The sequence below is a fragment of the Tilletiopsis washingtonensis genome, assembly GCF_003144115.1.
Source record: "Tilletiopsis washingtonensis strain MCA 4186 unplaced genomic scaffold FA09scaffold_6, whole genome shotgun sequence".
Taxonomy (NCBI): domain Eukaryota; kingdom Fungi; phylum Basidiomycota; class Exobasidiomycetes; order Entylomatales; genus Tilletiopsis; species Tilletiopsis washingtonensis.
In genome coordinates this window covers 847806-868375 of record NW_020312003.1, presented here as the reverse complement: position 1 = coordinate 868375, position 20570 = coordinate 847806, and the positions used below count along the sequence as shown (strand labels likewise).

Here is a 20570-nt window from a genome sequence, read left to right as displayed (position 1 = left end):
CTCTTGAGAAACCCAAAGAGATACTGCTTTGTATTATCCTGGATTCACAAGCTGCTGCAACAGGTCAGCAGCCACATGTGCTTGTCCCTGGTGAGCTCTGGCAAGAGGAGGTGCAGGGGAATTGCCAGATGTTGCATGATTGACTATGCGCAGCCCACTGAGGAGGGCAAGTGCAAGAAAGCAATGTCATTGCGTCTGGCCTCCTGGTGGAGTTGCTGAGCCTGTTCAGGCCAGGCAGCAAGGGCATTAGCTGCAGCTGCTGCTGGCGCGCTCTCCTGCAAGCGCATGGTTGAGAGTGCAAACCCACCAAGGCCTGCAAGCGCAAGCCTGCCAAAGCCCGCAAGCCCAAGCCCAAGGCCTGCAAGCTGTCCAAAGGGGATTCTAGCATTTGGAGCAGGCGCTGGTGATGGCTGCAGCGTTGACCAAGCTGCTGCAGCGCAAGCTTGCGTGCGCAGACATCCAGCTGTGGCAGCTGCTGCAGGGGCTGCAGCTTGATGGCGCGCTGCAACGCTCTCTGTGCTGCCTTGTTGTGCCTGGTAGCCTGCTCTGCTGCAGTGTGTTGCTCCGCCTTGGCCAGCACACCCTGCTTCCCCACCTTGTCTGCCAGCTGACAATGGCACCGCGCTGCATCTTGCTCCCATGCTTGCTCATTGAGCTCAGCAGCAGCAACAAGATGGCTTTGCTGCGCAGCAATGAGGGCAGCGGAGCGTGCTGCGGCAGCGTTGGCAAGGCAACGCTGGAGGAGTGCTCTGTCAACATGGCAACAACGCTTGGCAAATTCAGCAGCAGCGCGGTGGTGGCGGTTGTCAACAAGCGCGCCCGCAGCTGCAGCACCAGGCGGCAGGCGCAGCGTCTGCAGCTTGCCAGCGTTGAAGTTGGGCGGCGGCGCTGTGTTGGCGTGCGCGGCATGCGCAGCGTGCACAGCGTGCGCAGCGCCAAGGTTGGGCGGCGGTGCTGGCCCTGCAGCAGCAACATGCGCAGCGTGCGCAGCGTCCAGGGTGTGCCAAACATTGAGTCTGGGCAGCGGCGCTGACCCTGCGGCAGCGGCATGCGCAGCGTGTGCGGTGTGCATGGCGTGCGCAATGTTGAGTCTGGCAACAGGCAACAGCTGACGCTGCAGCGCCTTGCGCTTGCCAGCAGCAGCGCCAAGGTTGGGCGGTGGCACTGGCCCTGTATTGGCTGCGTGCGCAGCGTGCGCAGTGTGCACGGCGTGCGCAACAGGCAGGTGCTGGCAGAATTGACAGCTTGTGAGGTAAGCTCAATGGCCTGCTCTGCCACTGTGCATGCACAAAGAAGCTCTTCATCCATGCATGGCATTGGCTGGGGCAGTCCCCTACAAGAATCTGCCCCAGCTGCAGATCTGTGAGGAGAGACATGTGAGTCCCAGTCATTGTTGCGCCGTTGGCAGTCCCTCACCATGATTGAGCATTGCTTTGTACCACAACTTGCTCATGCTCTTGGGTTACTTCTTTGCTGCATATATAGTGTTGGTGTTGTACAATTTCATGTATTTGTTGACCTCTATGGCATTCTCTCTGTGCTTGCTGACAATGCAGTTGTCCAGGAGGCTTATGCACAGGTTGTCAAACTCTGTACTGTGCTGCATCTTCTGCTTCTTTGTTGCGCTTTTGCTGGTTGCCACCAACGGCCTGGTAGCCTTGCCACCATACACGTCATGGCCAGAGGCTGCGCCCAAGGCATTTTCAACAAAGCTGTCTGCAGTCTGTCCACTGCTCTGTAGGCGTGGGAGCAGAGCAAGCAGGCGCAGCGCCTTCTCAGCGCGCGCGTGAGGATGGCCCGAGGCATCATCTTTCGGGCCGCGGGCTCAACAGCACGCTGCTTGAAGTTGCCGGCTCTTGAGAGCAACACAGCCTCGTCCAGGTCACGCTGAAAAGCGAGGCTGTGCAGCTGCCTTGCAAGCATGGAACAATTGCAATGCCGTCTCCGGCCCGCAAGAGTGCCTCCTTTGCCGTGCCTGCGCCGGCAGCTGGCCAGGCACGCAGCTGCCTGCGCCTGCTTCTCCTCCACCATCGTTCACCGCTCACCAATGCCAGACTCTCTCGGCGCCCCACATCCAGCGCCGCTGGGGCGTGCCATGCGCCTGCACCGTCTGCGCCGGCCTGCGCCGTCGTCCGCGCTGCTTCACAGCAACGGCGCTGCGGACAGCCCGGCAGGCCTGTCGCCGTCGCTGGAGAGCGCCGCCTTTGCTGCGCTGCACCGCACGCTTGATACGCTGAAGCGCGGCCTCATGCGTGGTTTCGCCTCCATCCGTGCGTCCAAGCGCTCCTTGCCTGCAGCGCGCTGCTGACACTGCCCTGCGCAGAGTTGCAGATGGCCAAGGACGTGAGCCATGGCCGCTGCAACAGCCGGCAGCCGCGCTGACAGCAAGACCGCAGCACAGCGCCAACATGCGTGCCTGGCTGGCATACATTGCCGCCTGGACCGCTGCCACGATGGCGCACCACGTCGCCCTCGAGCAGCTGCTGCTGCCGGCGCTTGAGGCGCACCTGTCGACCGCACTCCGTGTACGTGCTCGCTGCGGCAGTCCTTAGCGATGCGCTGACCCTCGTGTCAGCTCAAGCTGCCTTCGTACGCCATGCTGCGCGGTGCCATCAACGCGCTCGGCGCACCTGTACTGGCGTGGCAGACGTCGCCGGCGACGTACGATGCTCACGAGCTGCATCTCCTCGTCTCGCGTCTCGCTGCGTCCGTTGCTTGGCCCCGCGTTCGGAGCACCGCAGCTGACCTCCTCTCGCTACCCAGGGAGCTGCACGACGTCGCCGCGGCAGAGACTGCGTTCGTGACGCAGGCGAACCTTGCCCACCTCTCCGAGGCCGAGCTGCGTGTGCTGCTGCGCCGCCTTCAGACGCGCGAGGCTGCGCACATCTCGTGTGCCGGCGCGGCCTACTATGCACGTCGCACGCGGCTGTCTGGCCGGACAGCGCTGACGCCGCAGCGCAGTCAACGCATCTCTCGGCGCGAGAGCGCAACGAGGTGCACTTCAGCCAGTCGCTGCTGGCCGCGGCGTGGTCGACGTGGCACCGCGGCGTGTGGCGCTTCGCTCCGCGGCTGGACGAGCGCTGAGCTGCTCCGGCCTAGGCCTCGTTTGCGTCATCGCTCCTCGAGTCTCTGCACGTCTGCAGTCAAGTCACCCTCGTCACCCGTCCATCATCTCTCACCTGTCCATCGAGTCCCGTCACCTTTCATCATCATCACCCACCCGTCACCGTCCTGCAGCGTCCGCGCCTCGTCCGTCGAAAGCATACTGATACATTTGTGTTTGCGGTGCGTGCGTGACTCTAGAGATAGACGAAGTTGTAGCGGCTGAGGAGATGCGGAATGGCGGCGAGCTGCGGCCCGTAGCTGCGAGAGCGCGGGCGTCAGCAGGAGGGCGTGCGAAGCGTGAAGAGCACGCACCGCTGTGAGTTGTCGTACAGCTCAAACAGCGGCACGGCGAGGAGCTTCATGTTCTTGGGCACGGCGAGCGTTTCTGGTAGCGAGAGCGTCAGCTCCAAGCAGCAGCGAGGGTACAGTGGCAGGGGCGCTCACTTGTTGGCGGCACCTGCACGAGGAAGAGCTTCTTGCACTCCTTGGGCTTGGTGATGTGTGGCGGCACGTACGGGTACTGGCGAGCGCGGCGAACGTCAGCCACAGCTGCAGAGAGCCAGAGACGAGACAATGATCTCCGTGCGGAGGTCACTGCCGCCTGAGGAAGCAATGGCGGCCACGCGCGGACTGCTCCTTCTTCTCGCTCCCGGCAGCTACGTCTGGGCCCGCCCTCTGACTTGTCCTGCGCACCTGACTCACCATGAACGTCTCGAAGCTCGGGCGCCACCATTCTGCCAGACAGTCTCCGATCTCCCAGTCGCCTGCCTCGCCGGCTGGCCCGCGTGGCCCGTATGAGTTGGGCTCTGCGGGGCTCGGCGCGAGGATCGTCTCGAGGCGTGCAGCCAAGCCGGATGTCTCTGCCTCGCCGGGCCGCAGGTAGTCGCCGGGCCTGCGAGGGCATCAGCAGGGGTGCGAGACGCGGCGCAGTGCTGCGGAGCTGAGATCGCGGTGGCAAGGCGCTGCTGCTGTGAGAGCTTGGCTACCAGCACAGTCGACAGACGCCTCCTGGCGCCGCGAGCATGCGGCCGTTCTGCGCTCTGAGCTGCCTAACGACCACGCTCTGCACCGCTCGCTCCTTGACCGAGGCAACGAGCGTTTGCTTACAGAGCGACTGCTGCGACAACACACAGACACAGCTGCAGGGTCTGTGTTCGACAGCTGCAGACGCATCCCGCTGCCTGCTTGGCGAGGTACTCGCCGCCGCGTGCCGCGTCTGCCGCCTCTCATCACCGCTCTGCACTGCCGCATCCATCTTGTCCCAGGCTCCACGTCACTCCAAGCTCTCACGAAGGCTCAGCGCGCCTCACGCGGCTGCCCTCTATCACAGCCTGCCGCACTGCTCCGCCCCACGCCCGCACTCACAGCTTGAAGAAGGCATTGGCAATCTGGATCATGAGCACGTGCGGGTGGCCGTGCTCGTGCACGACGAGCACGGCCTCGGTGGTGCGGCGCATGCCGAAGTCCTCGTAGTTGTTCTGCAGGCGCTGCAGGCGCGCGGCGACGCTGGCATCCTCCTCGGGCTGCTGCTCCTTGACGGTGAACGTGTAGGCGCTGAGCGGGTGCAGCGAGATGATGCTCTGCGACATGCCGGGCAGGGCGCGGCGCGGCAGCAGCAGCGGGAGTGTGCAGCAGCGGCAGCGAGGTGGTGAGTGAGACGCAGGCAGCTGCTGTGGTGGTGGGAAGGCACTGCGAGCGGCCGGCCCGGCGAGAAGAAGCACGGCCGGCTTGGCGTGGAGGCCGTGCGGCGGCTTACGTAAGGCGCGCCGTCGCGTGGACGCGCCTCGGCCATCCTCGAGCGGCGCCAGCCACTCCACTCTGCCGTCCCGACCACCTCCTCCGCCATGGCCAGCAGCGACTTCTACCTGCGCTACTAGTGCGTGCACCGCTGCATCACTTCGCGCTGCACACTCACTCACCGCGCCGCAGCATCGGGCACGAGGGCCGGCACGGGCACGAGTGGCTCGAGTTCGAGTACAACCGCGGCCGCCTGCGCTATGCCAACAACAGCAACTACCGCAACGAGAGCCTGCTGCGCAAGGAGAGTGAGTCGGCGCGGACAGATGGTGCCTAGCTGCAGCGAGCGCATGGAGGCGCAAGCAGGACGAGAGCCGGGTCAGAGGACAGCGCAGAGGCGCGGCAACGATGGCACACGGGAAGGGTAGCTGCGGAGCGGCACTGAGAGCAGCTTCGTCGGCGCATCACCAAAGCAGTGGCGGTGACAGCCAAGGCAGATGATGCGATGCACAGCTGAGTAGGAAGACCTCATGGCGGCTCGGGCAGAGACGCGGAAGCATCGCAGCCACTGGTCCGGGGCGAGCCCAGAGAGCGATCAGGCTTCACGGCTTGGGCTGATCGCCGCTCTGCAACATCACTGCTGCCGCGCCGCATCACGAGCGAGGTGCATGCTTTGATCGTCGATCGCCGAGGCACTTTGCTGCCTTGCGTGTATGCATCGGGATCCGGAGATGCTGGCCATGCTGCGAGTCTGGGCAGCTCTGCTCTTGCCGGTCAAGAACCTTCCCATCGCCATCGCCGGGCACACGCTCAACCTCTCCTTCGCAGTGTGGGTCTCGCCGCTGCTCGTCGAGGAGCTGCGGCGGCTCGTGCAGGAGTCGGAGATCATGAAGGAGGACGACGGCAAGTGGCCGAAGAAGAACATCGTCGGGCGCCAGGAGCTCGAGGTGCGCCTGGGCAACGAGCACATCAGCTTTGAGGTGCGTGCATCGCGTGCATGCGTCAAGTGCGGTGGCTGACAGGTGCGCTGCGCAGACGGCCAAGCTGGGCTCGCTGGTCGAGGTGCAGGACTCGGAGGACCCAGAGGGGCTGCGGGTGTTCTACTACCTCGTGCAGGACCTCAAGGTGCGTGGGCTGCGGATATGGCTCACCTGTGCGCCGGCTGACGCGCGACTTGCAGTGCCTCATCTTCAGCCTCATCAGCCTGCACTTCAAGATCAAGCCGATCTGAAGGGCGCCGGGCAGCAGGGATCAATGAGACGCGTCTGGGCTCATGGCGCGCCGACGTGGCGCGCAGCAGAGGCACGCGAGAGGTGTGCAGATGGGCGAGTATGCGAATTGGCAGACGGCAGAGTGGTGAGAGGGTAACAGAGGCGGGCATGTCTATGGTGCTGGCCGGGGATGGGAGGGCTGCCAGGCGAGAGCGCGCAGGCAGCGCGGAGCGGGCTGTAGCGGTCACAGCAGGTGAGACCTCGCGACGAAGCGAGACGTGGCAGCATCTGCAGCAGTCGAGATGCGGCGGCGCGCCTACAGCTGCGGCTTGCCGCCCTTGTCGGTGACCTCGGCCTTGACGGGCGGCGCGGGCCGGGCGTCTCTGCTGCTCTGCGAGTTCTTGCGGCGCGCCTCCTGCGCCCGCTCGATGCGCGCCTCCTTGTCGTCGTCTGTGCTGTTGTTCTTCTGGCTGCTGCTGCTGTCGGAGCCGCCGTTGCTCTTCTGGCTGCCGCTGTTCGCAGCCGCCTTCTTCGCTGACGGGTCGTTGTCGACGTCGCCGCTGTGTGCCGTGTCAGCTAGGTCACTACTGGCAGCGCGCGGCACACTCACATGAAGTCGCGCCAGCTGTGCTCGCCGGCCTCCTCGCGGCGCCGCAGGATCTTGTCGCCCTCGGTGGGAATCTGCGTGATGGCGGCCATGGCGAGCAGGCTGGCGAGCGTGAAGCCCTGCGCCCACACACGCGTCTGCACGAGCTTCTGCGAGAAGGACATGGGCTGCGAGTGGATGTAGGCAAAGATGCCGCCCATGCTCGCCAGCCAGCTGTGCAGGAGAAACATCAGCACGTGCAGCGCCGCACTCCACACCAGCTGCACGCACGAGCCGGCCACGACGCCAAACTTGTTGTCCTTGGCCCACGTCAGCGCCTTGTCGCCGCTCGACAGCTCGGCCCAGTCGCGCTCGTCGCGCGAGGCGTATTGCCGGCCGAGCTGTGCGGCGCGGTCCGAGTAGTGCTCGCGCTACGGCAGTGTCAGCCTCGGTGCGGCTCACAGCGCAGCACAGGAACTCACGTCCCACCGCAGACCGGCGCGGTCTGCGCTCCACACGCCTGATGCCGACACGGCCATCACTCCGAAGACTATTCGATCGAGGGGTCAGCATTGGGCGCGCGGCTACAGCGAATGCGAGGGACTGGCGCACGGACACCTGGAGCGTGACCGGGCGACCTCGCAGCCCACGCATACTAGCAGGCCAGCAGCAGGTGCCCAAGCAGCGGCACAGGCGACAGCTCGAATGCCACACCGAGCCGCAGCCGGGCCATGTGCATGCCTTCAGCGGCCCGCCCACTAGGCGCCACTGGTGCACTGCCTCGTCCACTCTGGTGCACTCCGATGTGTACGCCAAGCTTGCTCAACCACCCTCCAATGTGCCCATCTGTGCTCTCTCCGCATGGCGCTCGCCTCGCCGGGCACTCACGCGTCTTGACGGGCAGGCTGAGGCCGCGGAAGCCGGCGACGTTGCGGTGCAGCAGGTAGATGGTGGGGCCGGAGATGGCGGCGCCGCTGAGTGCGCCGCGCATGCCGCCTGCGACGGCGGCGCTGTACTGGCTGTGTGGAGAGGCAGAGTGTGAGCCGCGGCTGCGCGCTGGCATCCAAGACCGCGCCACGCACGCATCGCGGCGCGCCTTGTCGCCCGTCTCTGCGTGGCCGAAGTCGGACATGGCTGTGAGGTGTGGTGTGGAAGGTGCAAGCGGTGTGACGGCGGTGCCTGTATGTGTGCGGTGCTTGCGAGTGCGGTGCGTGTGGTTGGGAAGGAGGCGAGGGCAGCGCCGAGCCGAGTGGAGTGGAGGCGCGGCTCGCCTAAGCGCCGGCCGCCGAGCCTCGGGCTTGCCTGGCGCGCCTCGGCGTGTCCGGCCGCGCTTCTTCCCGCCGCCGCCGAAAGCCGGGCTGCCAGGGAGGCGTCTCCTCACCAGCACGCACGCCGCACAGCGCACACACACGGCCAGCTCGGCTTCACAAGGGCGAGAACGAGGGTCCAGGGTGGCTTGTTCCTTCTCGGCGCCGCTCGGCCGTGCGGTGCAGCGCCGCACAGCCGCGGCCCGCGGCAAGAAGAAGCGGCGCCGCTCCCGGATGTCGCCGCGCCGGCCGGCTGCCCAGATGCTCTGCAGCCGCCAGGCAGCGACGAGAGAGGCACACACAAGACAGCAGCAGCAGGCGCCACAACTTCGCTGTCTTCTGCGCCGAAAGCAAGGCGGCGCAGCGTGGCGCCGGGCGGATCGGGTACCGGAGGCGCCACGCGCAGGATCAGGCTGAACTCACTGGCAGGCGCACGTGACGCGCCGCACCTCCACACAGCCGGAAGACGGACGAGCGGCGCACGTGGCTTGCCTCAGCTCGTGGCCTCCCACCACGACCACCACCATCAAGCATGCAGCGAGCAGCATTCCTCGCGCGCGCAGCACTCTCACGCACGGCGCTGCGCCGCACACAGCCGCGCACGCTGGTTCCGCCACGAGTCGCTGCCGCTGCGCCGTCGCTGCGTCTGCTGCCGCCGCTGCGGCACGCCTCGCACGCCGCACCCGCGGCACAGCGCAGCGATGCGCCGCTCGATGCCTCGCTCGACCGCCTGCTGCCTGAGTCGCTCTTCGGCGCACCTGCTCCAGCAGCGTCATCGTCTGCGGCGGGCGAGGCGCCACGGCCGCTGCCGCGTGCCCTGGCGCGCGCCGTTGTGGCGCGGGTGCTGGCGCAGCTGCGCGCCGCCAGCGATGCGCCGACGCTCGAGCAGGCGCGCCGCGAGGAGAGCGAGTGCAACGCCATGGTGCGCGCAGGTGAGTTTGCATTCGGAGGCATGAAAGGAACGAGCATGAGCTGTGACCCGTGCCGCAGCGCAAGATTGCGTCGGCACAGGGAGTCTGGGATGGGCAGCGCAGTGAAGCAAGGTTGATGCGCTGTAGCGCACCGCAGGCGCGCTCTCGCTGCACGACCGCGCCACATGGCAATACACTCCCAGCTTTTGTCGCTGACACGTCGGCAGACCTCATCATGGCGTCGTACGACCTCGCCTCGCTGCACCTGCTCGCCACGTCGCTGCTGCGCCACTCGCGCGACCCGCGCCGGCAGCCGATCGCCTTCCGGCTGTTCGCCATCGCGCACGGCTCGGATCCGATGCAGACGCCCGATCCCACGCACGCCAGCGGCAGCGACGCGCCCGAGCTGGCGGCCAGCGGCTCGACGGCTCCCGGCTACAGCTGGGCCAGCATGATCCTCTCGGGCGCCGCGCCGCCGCCGCTCGGCTTCCACCTGCTGCGCGACGACGCGGCGCGCACCGATGCCCGCCGCGCCCAGGCTGCGGCGGCGACGCGCATCTACGCCGCGCTGGCGATGCAGCAGGACGGCATGGGCATGCTCGGCATGGGCCGCCTGCTGCTGCAGCGCCTGCCGCACATCGACGACGGCGCCGAGCGTGCAAAGCTGCGCGACCGCGCCGTGGCGCTGTGGCGCGCCGCCGCCAAGAAGGGCGTTGCCGATGCGTGGTTCGAGCTGGGTGAGTGGCAACAGCGAGGGTGTTGTGGCATCTGCTGAACAGTGTGTGACAGGCGTGCTGCACCTCGACGGCAAGCTGCTGCCAAAGAGCGAGGAGCAAGCCTTTGAGCTGTTCGAGCTGGGCGCGGCCGGTGGTGAGTCGCATATGCCACGCTGGTCTGCACCTCGCTGACGCGACACAGGCAACGCACGTGCTCACCACGCCCTCGGCGTGCTGCTCTCCACCCGTGCTGCCGCCAAGGACCCACCGCAGACCGACGAGAGCCGCAACGGCACGCTGGCACGCAGCCTGCATCACTTCGTCGAAGGCGCACGCCGCGGCGACGCCCAGAGCGCACACATGGCCGGCCTGCGCTTCCTGCTGCGCGAGGAGCTCCTCACGCAGGTCGCCGGCGAGATGGCCGAGGCCGAGATGCTCGAGGTGCAGCAGGAGGCGCGCCGGAGACACGAGAAGGAGTGGGGCGTGCCACCAGACGATGCGCAGGCGCGGCTGTACTTTGAACGCGCCTCGGAGCTTGGTGCGTACAGAAGTGAGAGCGCCGCGATGCGAGCGCTGACACCTTGCAGGCTCGCTGCCCGCCTCTCTCAACCTTGCTGGCCTGCTCGTCGAGGCACGAGGCGGCGCAGCGCCTGCTTCCGAGGAAGACGCCTACTCGGCTCGCCTGGCAGAGCTGCGGCGCGCCGAGCAGCTGTACACGCGCGTCGCAGGCCTCGCCGGCGTCGGCGCAGGCAATGCGACTGCCGACGGCGCCTCCGAGGCGAGCGCCGGCGAGCAGCAGATGGCGCAGATGGCCGACTTTGCGCGCAAGGCCGTGGAGAACGTGCAGGCCATGGCGCGCGAGGTCGTGCAGCTGCGCGACGAGGCCGGCGCGCCAGGTCAGCGCGGGCAATAGATGCAATTGCTATGGACGGTGCGGTCTGGCGAGAGCACTGATCAGGCGCTGTGCTTGCCTGGGCGGTGCATGATCGGCCATCACACGCTTCGGCATAGCTCTATAAGCGGCTGCCATTAACAAGACCCAGAGACGTCTAGTGATGTACGAGTGGTGCCCAGAGGTGAAACGCCGACGTCCCGGAGAAGGTGACAGAGAAGACTACAGACGACGCTCAGGCGGGGCGGGTGTGTCCACCGCGGCCGCCGCGACCGCCGCCGATCGGCGCGCCAGCACCGCGACGGTCGCGGCGGTGCGCAGCCGGGTCGGCACGCTCGGCGCCGAAGCCGTTCTGCTGCGGCTGCTGCTGGCCACCGCTGCGACCCTGCTGCTGTCCACCGCCACGGGCGCCGCGCGGGGCACCGCCGCCACGGGGCGCGCCGCCACCGCCGCGAGGTGCACCGCCGCCGATGGGAGGGAGCTCCTTGACGATGTTGAGGCCCGGAGTGCCCTTGAGGCCCATCTTGCCGACTGCGTGCAGTGTCAGCGCTGCGCGCGTGAGCAGCAGAGACGCGCAACTCACCAGTCTTGGCAAGCAGCGGCGGCGCGGCGCCGCCCTTGTAACGCAGGCCCTGCACAGCGTAGTCGTTCAGGCTAGCGACGAGCTGCGCGGCGTTCATCTGGATGAGCCGCATCGAACCCTTGTAGTAGCCCAGCGCGGCCTGTGGGAAGAGTGTGAGCGGCGCGCACGGCCCACAACACGCGCAGCACGCACCTGGTACGCCTGCGACTTGGCCTCGTCCGGCACGCCGTCAAGCGCAGCGTAGATGACGCTGCGGCACTCGTCGAGGCGCAGCCCGTTGCCGGAGTGCTGCTTGAGCGGCAGCGCGCGCATCTCGCGGTCGTTGAGGAAGGCCTGCTCAAAGTCGCTGAGCACGAGGATGCCGTGGCCGTCCTTGCCTGCGCGGCCCGTGCGGCCGAGCCGGTGGATGCTGAACACAGTGTCAGCGACATGCAGCGCCGCAAACTGGCACTCGACTCACTACTGCTCGGCGGACGCCGGCAGGCCGACCTGCAGCACGACGGAAACGCCCGGGAAGTCGACACCGCGCGCGGCGACGTCGCTGCTGAAGAGCACACCGCGCGGCGCCTTGGCAAAGCCCTCGGTGGCCTTGACACGCTGCGACTGCGAGCGGCGGCTGTGGATGGCGAACGTCGGGAACGGCGCGCTGCCGCCGAACTGGTTAAGCACGTGCGCGACGCCCGGCGTCTCGAACACGTCCGAGGCAATGGCGGCGCCGCGTGCCGTCGGCGCAAAGACGATGATCTTGGCCGTGGCGGGCGTGCGCGCCAGCTCCTCGAGGATAAGCGCGAGCGTGAGCGGCAGCAGGTCGGTCTGCGGCGCGACGAGGAACTCTGTGTGCTGGTCAGCGCTGCACTTGCCTCGTGCCACCGGCGCGCTCACCCTGCGGCACGTGCTCGTGCGTGTTGGCCTCCTCGGCGCCGAGCGTGTTGATGTGCACGGCGTTGGCGTTGAGGTCGGCGACCTCCTTGATGCCCGGCGGGATCGTGGCCGAGAAGAGCAGCGCCTGCCGCGGCACAGCCTTGCGGTCGGGCAGGTAGCGCGCAATCTTCGTCAGCTCCTGGCGGAAGCCCATGTCGAGCATGCGGTCCGCCTCGTCGAGGATGTACGTGCCGAGCTTGCTGAACTTGGCCGCCAGGCCGTTCTCCAGGTGGTCGAGCAGGCGGCCGGGCGTCGCGACGAGGATGTCACAGCGCTTCGTGGCGAGGTTGCGCTTCTCCGTCGTGATCTGCGCGGGTGTGAGGGGGGAAACGTGTGGGTGTGCGCCGAGCCACTCACGTTCGTGCCGCCGACGACGTGCTGCACGCCGATCTCGCCGCCAAAGTTCTTCAGCAGCATCGCCGCCTCTTTCTGGAAATGCAAGAGGTGAGCTAGGTGGTCGAGCGAGAGTGGAGACAGCCTGCGTGGTGTGCAGCAGGCGCGCACGTATGCCCCTGCCATCGCCTGGCGCTACCCTGTTCCCTCATGCTGCGGCCGGCTCACGCCTACTGCACACACCACTCACCTCAATCTGGAGCGCCAGCTCGCGCGTGGGGCTGAGGATGAGCGTGCTGACGCTGCCCGACGGCGGCGCGCGGCCGGCCTCGCGCGCGCGCACGAGCTTGGCGATGGCCGGCAGCAGGAAGGCGACCGTCTTGCCCGTGCCCGTCTTGGCCTGCGCGAGAATGTCGTTGCCCGCCAGCGCGGGCGCCAGCGTCGCCGCCTGCACCTCGCTCATCAGCGCGAACGGCACGGCCGAGAGCAGCGCGGGCGGCAGCTGCGCGGCGAGCGAGTCGAAGCGCACGGTGGACAGGTGCGTCGAGACCGTCGGCGCCGGCGCGGCGGCATCGACAGCCATCGGCGTAGGCGCAGCGGCAGCGGGCGCAGAAGTGTGCACGCCGTTGGCCGGCGGTGCCGCAGCGCCGCCACGGCCGCCACGCCCGCCGCCTCCGCGACGCGGGCCGCGGCCTCGCGGGGCCGGAGCAGACATGAGGGACGGGCGGAGCACGGGCGCGGCGACGGCAGCGGCAGCGAGGCGGCGGAGCAGGAACGACAGCGTGGGCGAGCGCGGGTGGGTGGGGCGGGGTGCAGGGGCGAGAGAGCTGCAGGTGATGGGGTGCGGGAAGCAGGCGGGCGTCAAGGGCAGGTGGCACGGAGCACCTCGCAGCGCGGGTGGCGGTGCGGCGCGAAGAATTCGGCGGTAGCGTTACGTAAGCGCCTCCGCGCCTCCCGGGTCCTCCTCCAGCCAGGGTCCTACTTGCAGGCCTAGCCCCTGAGCAAGCACTTAGCACTGAGTCTGAGTGCCCCTATGGGCTCAATACAGGCGCATCAGGTGAACAATTGAAAAGCAGGTAGCTCAGGAGGACTACAGTGCTTCCTTGCCATGCTGCTGCAGGGTGAGATAGAGACGGCACATGGGACCACAGCCCAGACCCTCAGAGGCAGTGCATGTCACTTGTCCAACACCAACTGTAGATCCCATGCACTACTCACCTCCTGTCTACATGCCTTCTACTGGAAGAGATGCAACACCAGAGAGATTCGAACTCTCGCTCTCAGAAAGAACTTCCTGTCAGATCAGGATGCTGTAATAGCAGGGAAGCGCCTTAACCACTCGGCCATAGTGCCAGTTGGATGACAAATGCCCTCATGGAACACAATATGAGGCTCATGTAGGCTCTGCTGCAGCACTGCTGCGCAGTGCTTGCATAGTGCTGCCACTACTGCTGGCTGGCATTGTCTACCTGGGCCTGCAGCAGCAGCAGCCCGCAAAGTGCAGGGCAAGACCAAATTGCTGGCTATCCTGCAGATGTACATGCACTCTGTCAAGGCTGGCACCAAGGGGGACGCATCTGGCTTTGCTACTGCTGAGCAGTTTCTGCAGATGCAGAATGTGATGCAGGCTGCACACTGGCACACCATTGAAAAGTTTGAGGAGTTTGTCAGTGCAGCAGGCGCGGCAATGCAGTGCCTGCGCAGTGGCAACGGCAAGAAGAAGTCTGTCAACCAGGTCATCAACAAGGTGCGCCTTGCACAGGAGGAGCCCAAGGAGGAGGACAACATGGCGCTGCAGCAAGAGCAGGCCCAACAGAACCCAATCCTTTTGGCCAGCATGCTGCTGCTTGACATTGCGGTGCAGACTGGCACATTGGGAATCTTTGTGCTGCTCTTGCTTAGCAGCCTCACACGCATGCAGCTGAGCAAAAACACATGCTAGTGAGCTGCTCTGCTCAGCATGCCAGATCCTGAATTACCTGCATGAGCCACAGTGCCTGGCCATAGCAAGCAGATCTACAATGCACATTTACATCTTGTTGCTGAGTTCCGGATGCCGCTACTTGGCAGAGAGCAATGAAGCCACGCTGAGAAAATCTTTCCATACAGGGAGGTGCGCAGGTCACACACACCCCTTGGGAAGCACACCCAGACTACATGCAAGGAGAAAGTGGAGGAGCAACACTTGCTGAACTGCTTCCAACACTGGCATCCATGGCACACTGGCATCAATAGCACCAGCACTGCTCTGGTCTCAAGTGAGCAGCTTATTGTTTGACCCACCTGCAGCTGCCAGGCAGGCTCATTGTTACACTTGTTGGCAGCATAGTTGAAAGTCAGGCCCATGTTGACAAGCACCTTGTTCAAGAGAATACAGGGCAATTGCACAGACTTGGCGCCTCCCTTGGCGGGCATGCGCAGCATGATGACAGGCAATGACACAGCAATGACAAGGCAATGGCAAGGCAATGGCAAGGCAATGGCAAGGCAATGGCAAGGCAATGGCAAGGCAATGGCAAGGCAAGGGGGATGGCCAGTGATGGCAAGGCAATGTGGTGGCAGCGCATGTGTAAAGAAGAGACATTGTGGGCGGGAGGCTGAGATGCTGTGGGCAAGAGGACGGGATGCTGTGGGCAGAGGTGGATGGTGGCTGTTGTCTGGCTCCACACCCACCGTGACAAGTACAGCGCAGAGCTTCTTGAGCAGCTACTGCAACACAGCAAGGAGGGTTACTCTTGCCAGACCGTTGTGGGCCTGCTGCACACATCAATTGTACTTCCCTTTCCTGCTGGTTGATGCAGTGGCTATGCTACTTGTCATCAAGTTGCAGTGGAGGTAACTTTGGCACCATAATGTGTGGGCCATGAACCTGTTTGATGTCCTTCAAGGTCTTGCAGTGCACTGCTCCATAATGGCAGCAGGAGTGGAGCAAATGCCCGGCAGATTTGCAAGATGGTCTGCATCTCTGGTCAGTACTCTGCTTGTGCTTGCAGGCAATTGCTGACTGACACACACAGGAGTCCCAGATTCACTGTTGGGACCCCTTCCCCTTCATGATGACTGCAAGTTTCTGCCTTGAGCAGCTGCCACTGCCCCCATATGGGGCCTTCAAGATGTGGCTCCAATTTTGCTCCTGGCTCTGGTGCATGCCAGACAGCCTTGCCTTGCTTGACCCAGCTCTGCATGGCTCTGCACGGCTCTGCTCTACTCTGTGCTGACGCGCCTGCGTGCCCAGGCAGCATGCTGTGTAAGGCAAAGACTGCTGCACAGCTCCAGAAGGAGGCTGCAGCTTGCATTGTAGCAGCCATTGTGTACAGCAAGCAGCACAACACCCTGAAAGTTCTGGGCCCCTTGCCTCGGCCTCTGTGTGCTCCTTCTTGCCATGAAAGCTGTGCGCCTCCTGCACACCTTCCAGGGCCTCTCACTCTTGCCAAGCAGCCCAGCTATAACTGCAAGGAGGCGCTGCAGGCCAGCAACAAGTCTCTGCAGGCTCTTCACCCAGCCAATCTCAGCAATCCTGCACAGCAGCACAATCTTGTCATCCTGCACATGCCTCCAGGCTCTCAGAAGCTTGCCCCACTGGCCCATTGCCTCCACATGCCCCACAAAGCCGCATGCAGACTAGATTGCAGTGCTGGCAGCAGCAATACATGCAGGGCCACTCTACCGTCACATGCAGTGCAAGAAATGCCACTTGCAGCACAAAGAAGAATGCAGCAGATACAGTAGCCCGGCGGCCACGCAGGCTGATGTGGCTTGCCGTGGGTCCTGCGCGCGTGCAAGCCTTTGGCAGAGGCGGGCACTGCAGCACAATGTTGAGCGCGTGCGTCATGCTGGCCGCAGCGTTGATCTTGGCCTTGGTGAAGAGCAGGAGAGGCCACATGTCTGCGTAGTAGGCGTTGGCGGTTTGCAGCGCTGCCACACTCAATGCGGCGTTGGGTCCGCGCGCAGTGCGCTGCTCAAAGAGCTTCTTGCCTGGCGCCGGGTCAATGTTGCCATAGGCTTTGGCAAACATCTTACACGCGCTGGCGCTTGACGTGAGCCAACGTTTTTGATGTGGAGGCGCAACCAATCACAGGACAGGGGGCGGGTTGGAAGGAGAGACAAGGAGGCTGCGCCGGGCGGGTGGGGATGAGGGGAGGCGGCCGTGCCGGGCGGGTGGGGATGAGGGAAGGAGGCCGCGTTGGGGGGGCGGGGATGAGGGGAGGAGGCAGGGTGCTGAGGATGACTGCAAGAGGCGTAAGCAACAGTGCGCGCAGAGGAGGGGGCGGGCAAGGCACTCACAGGCCAACACACATTGGAGGAGGGAGGAGGCGGGAGGCAGGGTGCTGAGCAGCCGTTGAGCGCAGTGCCACCTAAAGCGCCAGCAGCAACATCAGAGTTGCCTCTGCTGGCTGATGTGACTGCACTTTACGCAAAGCGCACCGCGGTGCACATCAGTGCTGACACTTTGTCCTGTTTCACGTGCCAAAAACCCATGCAATGTGCGTCCACCAACGCACAGGCTTCACGCTGCGCCTGCCCAAAGCTCATTGCGCACCTGCTGCAGCGTTGTCTTGTGCCAGCTGGCTAACCTGAAACACATCCTGACCTTCATTGGAATCCTTGGTATCTCTGGTGGTGGCAGCTGCATGCCTTGGTTGACTTGCTGGGTGGCTGAACCGCATCTCCTTGCCGCCTGCTTCTTGACTGCAGCCCATGAACTGTTCATGGTGCATGCAAGCAATGTATTGTGCATGTGCGCAGTGCTCTACTTGTGTACAGCACAGCCAGAGCTGTTGCTCTTGCTGCCAATCTTGGCCAAGTCCTAGCAGCATGCAAGCCTGTTGTTGTACAGCGCATAGTTCCAGCTAGCAGAGCAGCTACTGCAAGCAGGCGCTGGAGGCTTCTCCACACAGCCTGACAGGCCTTGTTGGCAAAAGTCTTGCCAATGCATGCATTGAGATCAACAATTGCATCTGCCACTGCAGGGCCTCATGGCCATGCTTGGCAAGCATGTCAACACAGCGCCACCTGGACCAGAGCTTGAAGAAGACAAGTACCGCATCAACAAGCCTGTCCTGGTCAGAGTGCAAGGCCTGTCTGGCCTCCCAGATAGGCAGCATAATGTACACCAAGCTGCAAGCCCAAGCACTTTTCCAAAGGGCCCAACGCTGCAGCACATGCAGCAGACACCACACTCATGCAGGAGATGCTCCTGGCATTCAAGACACATGTTGTTCAAGCCATTGCAACTGCCATGCAGCACCCACCTCTTCCTCAAGATACTTGCACAGGCCTGTGCTGCACTTCTGCTCATGCCCGCACCGCCCACTGTTCCATACCAGACATTGGTGCAAGGTGCAAAGTCCAAGCACTGGGATGTGCACGACCCCCAATGCGCTTGCGGCAGGATGGCTCCCTTGGTGGAAATGCTGACGCTGCAGCCAATGGCAGTGCCTAGTGGTAATTTGACTCAGGGACAAGTGACAGGAACATGAAGTTTGCGGCAGCCGCAGCCGCAATGTTGCGGTCCAGCTGTTTGCAGTCCAGCCATTTGCGGACACCATCACCACCACCCTCATCCCTGCTCAGCATGTCATCCATTCAGAGCAAGGATGCTGTGTACTGCTCTTGCAGCAAGGAGTTTGCAGCACACCCTTGGCGCTACCTACATCCGGCCGCAGCCTACAGCACTGCTGAGAACCTGCATGTAGCAACTGGGACAGGGAAGGTTCTCCTGCAGAAGCTGCGCAACATCTCAGCCAACAAGCAGTTGTCCTCCAAGAAGGTGAGTTGCTGGCACCAGCATGTGGGATGGCACGCGTGGTCTTGCTGCTGGTCTTGCCGCTCTTGCTGCATTGTTGCATGCGTTGTCTTGCCCCTCAGTAGGCCTTGCTGCACATGCAGCAGACGGGCTGGGCAAGTCACTTGCGCAGCAGTTTGCTGCCCTCTGCGCCACAGGCAGCTTGCCTGATGGCCAATCAAGCTCAATGATAGACAAAGTTCAATGATAGACAAGGCTGAGGCTGCGCGGCAGCCAGCGCCACCAGTGCATCTTGCTGCTCCGCTAGACCTGTACAAGGCTCTCATCTGCAATGCAGTCCATGTTGCTGCAGAGGAGGGTGGTTTGCAGCTCATTTTGGATACCATCTGCTATCCATGCTACACCAACACTGTTGTGAAAGGCCAGGTTTGCCCAGATACTGATCAATTGCGCTTGATCATGGCTTGATAGCGCCATCCAAACGTTGCCGCAATGTTGTACAGCAGAGCTGCCCTCAGCAGCCCAAGAATTGCTGCCACTGCCTTGTTGGCAACATGTTAGGCAACATGGACCGCCAGTCAGGTAGTTGCACGCCAAAGATACGCTGGCACTCCACCTAGGCAGGAGTCAGCTCCAAGCACAAGCATCTGCAGTAGGATGCGCCAAGAACAGCGGGCAAGCAAGGGCAAGGACGCCCTCTGCGCTTTGGCCAATGTCCAACATCCTTTGGCATTGCGCACATGCGGCAGTGACTCACTTGGACAATGTTGGGCAGGAGATTGGCGCCACGCGCCGCAAGCTGGCGCAGCTCTTTGCAGATGCGCAACTGGTTGTAGCTGGCGCGCCACAGTTTGCCAAAGACCTCAAAGTGAGGCAGCGGTGGCATGGCAAGGGATAGTGGAAGTGGGGAGAGAAGGAGAGGCTCGCTGCGCTTGTGTGTTGTATTTATGTGCACGGCGGGCAGCGCAGTGACTGAGAAAGGCATGCCTTCTCCATGCTTGACCTGGACTTCAAGATCAACAACTGTAGACAGCGCTGGCATGGGCACAAGGTTGTGCCCAATTGGCTGTGCCAGGGGGTGTGCTGGGTGATGATGAACAGCAGAAACATTGTCTGAGACGTGGACTACACCGTGAAGAAGCGTCACAATGTGAAGCTGCCTGATGTGCTGCTTGTTGTAGACAAGGCCAACTGTGTTGTTGCCCTTGATGTTCCATTGGTTTGCCCTGCCGTCCTTCCGGTTCTTCAGCGTCATCACAAAGTGGTCATTTGTCAAGAGCATGATGACAAATGCTCCTGGACGCGTGATCTTGACGGCTGATCATGGCCACCTTGACTTGTCAGGCTGCTGCCAATCTGAAGCACAGAATGGAGATCTCCAACTCTAACCTGTTCACATGCTACCAGCATCCTGTGTGTGCCCCTCACCAGACCTGCTTTTGAGGAGACTTGGCCAACCTAGAGAAGTTTGAGGATCAATGGGCTACCTTGTTCTCAATCCGCACTAGGTACGTGGATCAGAAAGTGCACACCCTCAAGCTTTTCATCAACGCTCTTGCCTCAGAGCACCAGCTGGCCCTGCCCACTTTCAAAGACTTCTTTGCTGCTGGCATGCCAGACGCTTACTAAGACATCATGTGAGTGATGCAGGTCCTTTACCTCTCTGCACCAACCCTCTGCCAGGCAAAAAGGAAGAGCGCACCCTCAAAGAGCTTGAGTAAGCCCAAAAGGAGCTCAGCAAGGCAACACATGCCTTCTGACAACTGAGGGGCGGGAACAAGGGGAAGCAAGTGTCAGAAGCAAGCCGCTGGCTGTTTCTGGCCCAAGTCAAGAAGGAGGCCCTCCAGAGGGTGGTACAGGCTGCAAAGCTGCGCTCCATGGTCAAGCAGGCCAAACAACTTGCCCAGAGGGCTGAGACACTGGCAAAGTGGCAGGTGGCAAAGGCAACAGGCTTGGGAACCGCGTTTGCCAACCTAACCCCAAATGCAAAGAAGGGTTCTGCTGTTGACAACCTTGGGCATTGAAGGTGAGTTGCCCTCTTGTCCATCCTGCTTATTATCACAGTGTAGAGCAATCTCCCCCCCCCCCGAAGTTGGCCAGGGCAGGGCAAAAGTTCTGGGCGGCCCAGAGAATGAGACTTGCGTGCCTGCAGTGCAGGAGTTGATCACTGCTGAATTGTCCAGGCGGCCAAGCAACCCACGCGCGCGCCGCCGCAGGCACCTTGCTGCCGCTGTTGCCTGGCCTGCCAGCGACAAGGGTGCCATGGCCAGCAATTGCAGGCTCTTTGCCCTCCTCCCCACCCCATCCCTTTGATTGCACAACCCTCTCACAACTCACTGCATCCCAAGCCTTGCCCACAAAGCACCAACCGCAGCTCAAATGTTGCGCCGTTCACCAACAATGGCGCGCATCATGCACAGCAGCAAGTCCAGCATGCTGGTGCAGCCTCTTGTCCTCTCATCTAACGCAGAGGAATTCCCAGCGCTACCAAACAAGCCTGCACTGTCAGAGAACAGCAAGAC

General features: G+C 63.3%; 6 protein-coding genes and 1 non-coding gene across 7 annotated transcripts; 3 read left to right on the top strand and 4 right to left on the bottom strand.

Moving 5' to 3' along the window:
* The first annotated feature begins 2021 nt into the window (after window positions 1-2021).
* On the top strand, window positions 2022-3272 carry FA09DRAFT_359567 (hypothetical protein). The gene is made up of 6 exons (XM_025745125.1): window positions 2022-2270; window positions 2324-2343; window positions 2397-2525; window positions 2576-2706; window positions 2764-2845; window positions 2962-3272. Exons 1-6 carry the CDS (start codon window positions 2048-2050, stop codon window positions 3082-3084), a joined length of 708 nt encoding a protein of 235 aa, XP_025599835.1. The 5' UTR covers window positions 2022-2047; the 3' UTR covers window positions 3085-3272.
* FA09DRAFT_316927 (cleavage and polyadenylation specificity factor, 25 kDa subunit) lies at window positions 3260-4778 on the bottom strand. The gene is made up of 5 exons (XM_025740859.1): window positions 4471-4778; window positions 3808-3997; window positions 3550-3625; window positions 3418-3490; window positions 3260-3363 (listed from the first exon to the last, which is right to left on the bottom strand). The coding sequence occupies exons 1-5, from the start codon at window positions 4692-4694 to the stop codon at window positions 3300-3302; spliced, it is 627 nt and encodes a 208-aa protein (XP_025599834.1). The 5' UTR covers window positions 4695-4778; the 3' UTR covers window positions 3260-3299.
* A 160-nt stretch (window positions 4779-4938) lies between these two features.
* Window positions 4939-6113, top strand: FA09DRAFT_328933 (putative mago nashi protein). The gene is made up of 5 exons (XM_025741969.1): window positions 4939-4981; window positions 5035-5150; window positions 5671-5822; window positions 5878-5967; window positions 6023-6113. Exons 1-5 carry the CDS (start codon window positions 4950-4952, stop codon window positions 6071-6073), a joined length of 441 nt encoding a protein of 146 aa, XP_025599833.1. The 5' UTR covers window positions 4939-4949; the 3' UTR covers window positions 6074-6113.
* A 546-nt stretch (window positions 6114-6659) lies between these two features.
* On the bottom strand, window positions 6660-7702 carry FA09DRAFT_295672 (hypothetical protein; the record flags this gene model as incomplete). The annotated part of the gene is made up of 4 exons (XM_025740130.1): window positions 6660-6873; window positions 6931-7070; window positions 7122-7189; window positions 7528-7702. The coding sequence occupies 4 exons, from the start codon at window positions 7700-7702 to the stop codon at window positions 6660-6662; spliced, it is 597 nt and encodes a 198-aa protein (XP_025599832.1).
* Window positions 7703-8224: 522 nt separating this feature from the next.
* Window positions 8225-10619, top strand: FA09DRAFT_328931 (hypothetical protein). Its single transcript, XM_025741968.1, has 5 exons — window positions 8225-8878; window positions 9085-9594; window positions 9647-9727; window positions 9776-10111; window positions 10161-10619. The coding sequence occupies exons 1-5, from the start codon at window positions 8479-8481 to the stop codon at window positions 10484-10486; spliced, it is 1653 nt and encodes a 550-aa protein (XP_025599831.1). The 5' UTR covers window positions 8225-8478; the 3' UTR covers window positions 10487-10619.
* Window positions 10500-13017, bottom strand: FA09DRAFT_316917 (DEAD-domain-containing protein; the record flags this gene model as incomplete). Its single annotated transcript, XM_025740858.1, has 7 exons — window positions 10500-10996; window positions 11049-11187; window positions 11241-11457; window positions 11509-11881; window positions 11931-12276; window positions 12327-12398; window positions 12553-13017. 7 exons carry the CDS (start codon window positions 13015-13017, stop codon window positions 10701-10703), a joined length of 1908 nt encoding a protein of 635 aa, XP_025599830.1. The 3' UTR covers window positions 10500-10700.
* Window positions 13018-13553: 536 nt separating this feature from the next.
* Window positions 13554-13655, bottom strand: FA09DRAFT_t20. The gene has a single exon. It is a non-coding gene; the product is annotated as a tRNA-Ser (tRNA).
* Window positions 13656-20570: the final 6915 nt, after the last annotated feature.

Bases quoted from the DNA above. Each gene is read 5' to 3' on its own strand.
- FA09DRAFT_316927 (XM_025740859.1), bottom strand. From the start codon at position 4,694: ATGTCGCAGAGCATCATCTCGCTGCACCCGCTCAGCGCCTACACGTTC. The intron at 3,998-4,470 runs GTGAGTGCGGGC...ATGCCCTCGCAG, and splicing joins GCCAATGCCTTCTTCAAGCT to GCCCGGCGACTACCTGCGGC. The intron at 3,364-3,417 runs GTGCGTGCTCTT...GCGCTCTCGCAG, and splicing joins CTGTACGACAACTCACAGCG to CTACGGGCCGCAGCTCGCCG.
- FA09DRAFT_359567 (XM_025745125.1), top strand. From the start codon at position 2,048: ATGCCAGACTCTCTCGGCGCCCCACATCCAGCGCCGCTGGGGCGTGCC. The intron at 2,271-2,323 runs GTGCGTCCAAGC...TGCCCTGCGCAG, and splicing joins GCGTGGTTTCGCCTCCATCC to AGTTGCAGATGGCCAAGGAC. The intron at 2,344-2,396 runs GTGAGCCATGGC...GCAAGACCGCAG, and splicing joins AGTTGCAGATGGCCAAGGAC to CACAGCGCCAACATGCGTGC.
- FA09DRAFT_328931 (XM_025741968.1), top strand. From the start codon at position 8,479: ATGCAGCGAGCAGCATTCCTCGCGCGCGCAGCACTCTCACGCACGGCG. The intron at 8,879-9,084 runs GTGAGTTTGCAT...ACACGTCGGCAG, and splicing joins CAACGCCATGGTGCGCGCAG to ACCTCATCATGGCGTCGTAC. The intron at 9,595-9,646 runs GTGAGTGGCAAC...AGTGTGTGACAG, and splicing joins CGATGCGTGGTTCGAGCTGG to GCGTGCTGCACCTCGACGGC.
- FA09DRAFT_328933 (XM_025741969.1), top strand. From the start codon at position 4,950: ATGGCCAGCAGCGACTTCTACCTGCGCTACTA. The intron at 5,151-5,670 runs GTGAGTCGGCGC...TCTCCTTCGCAG, and splicing joins GAGCCTGCTGCGCAAGGAGA to TGTGGGTCTCGCCGCTGCTC. The intron at 5,823-5,877 runs GTGCGTGCATCG...TGCGCTGCGCAG, and splicing joins ACGAGCACATCAGCTTTGAG to ACGGCCAAGCTGGGCTCGCT.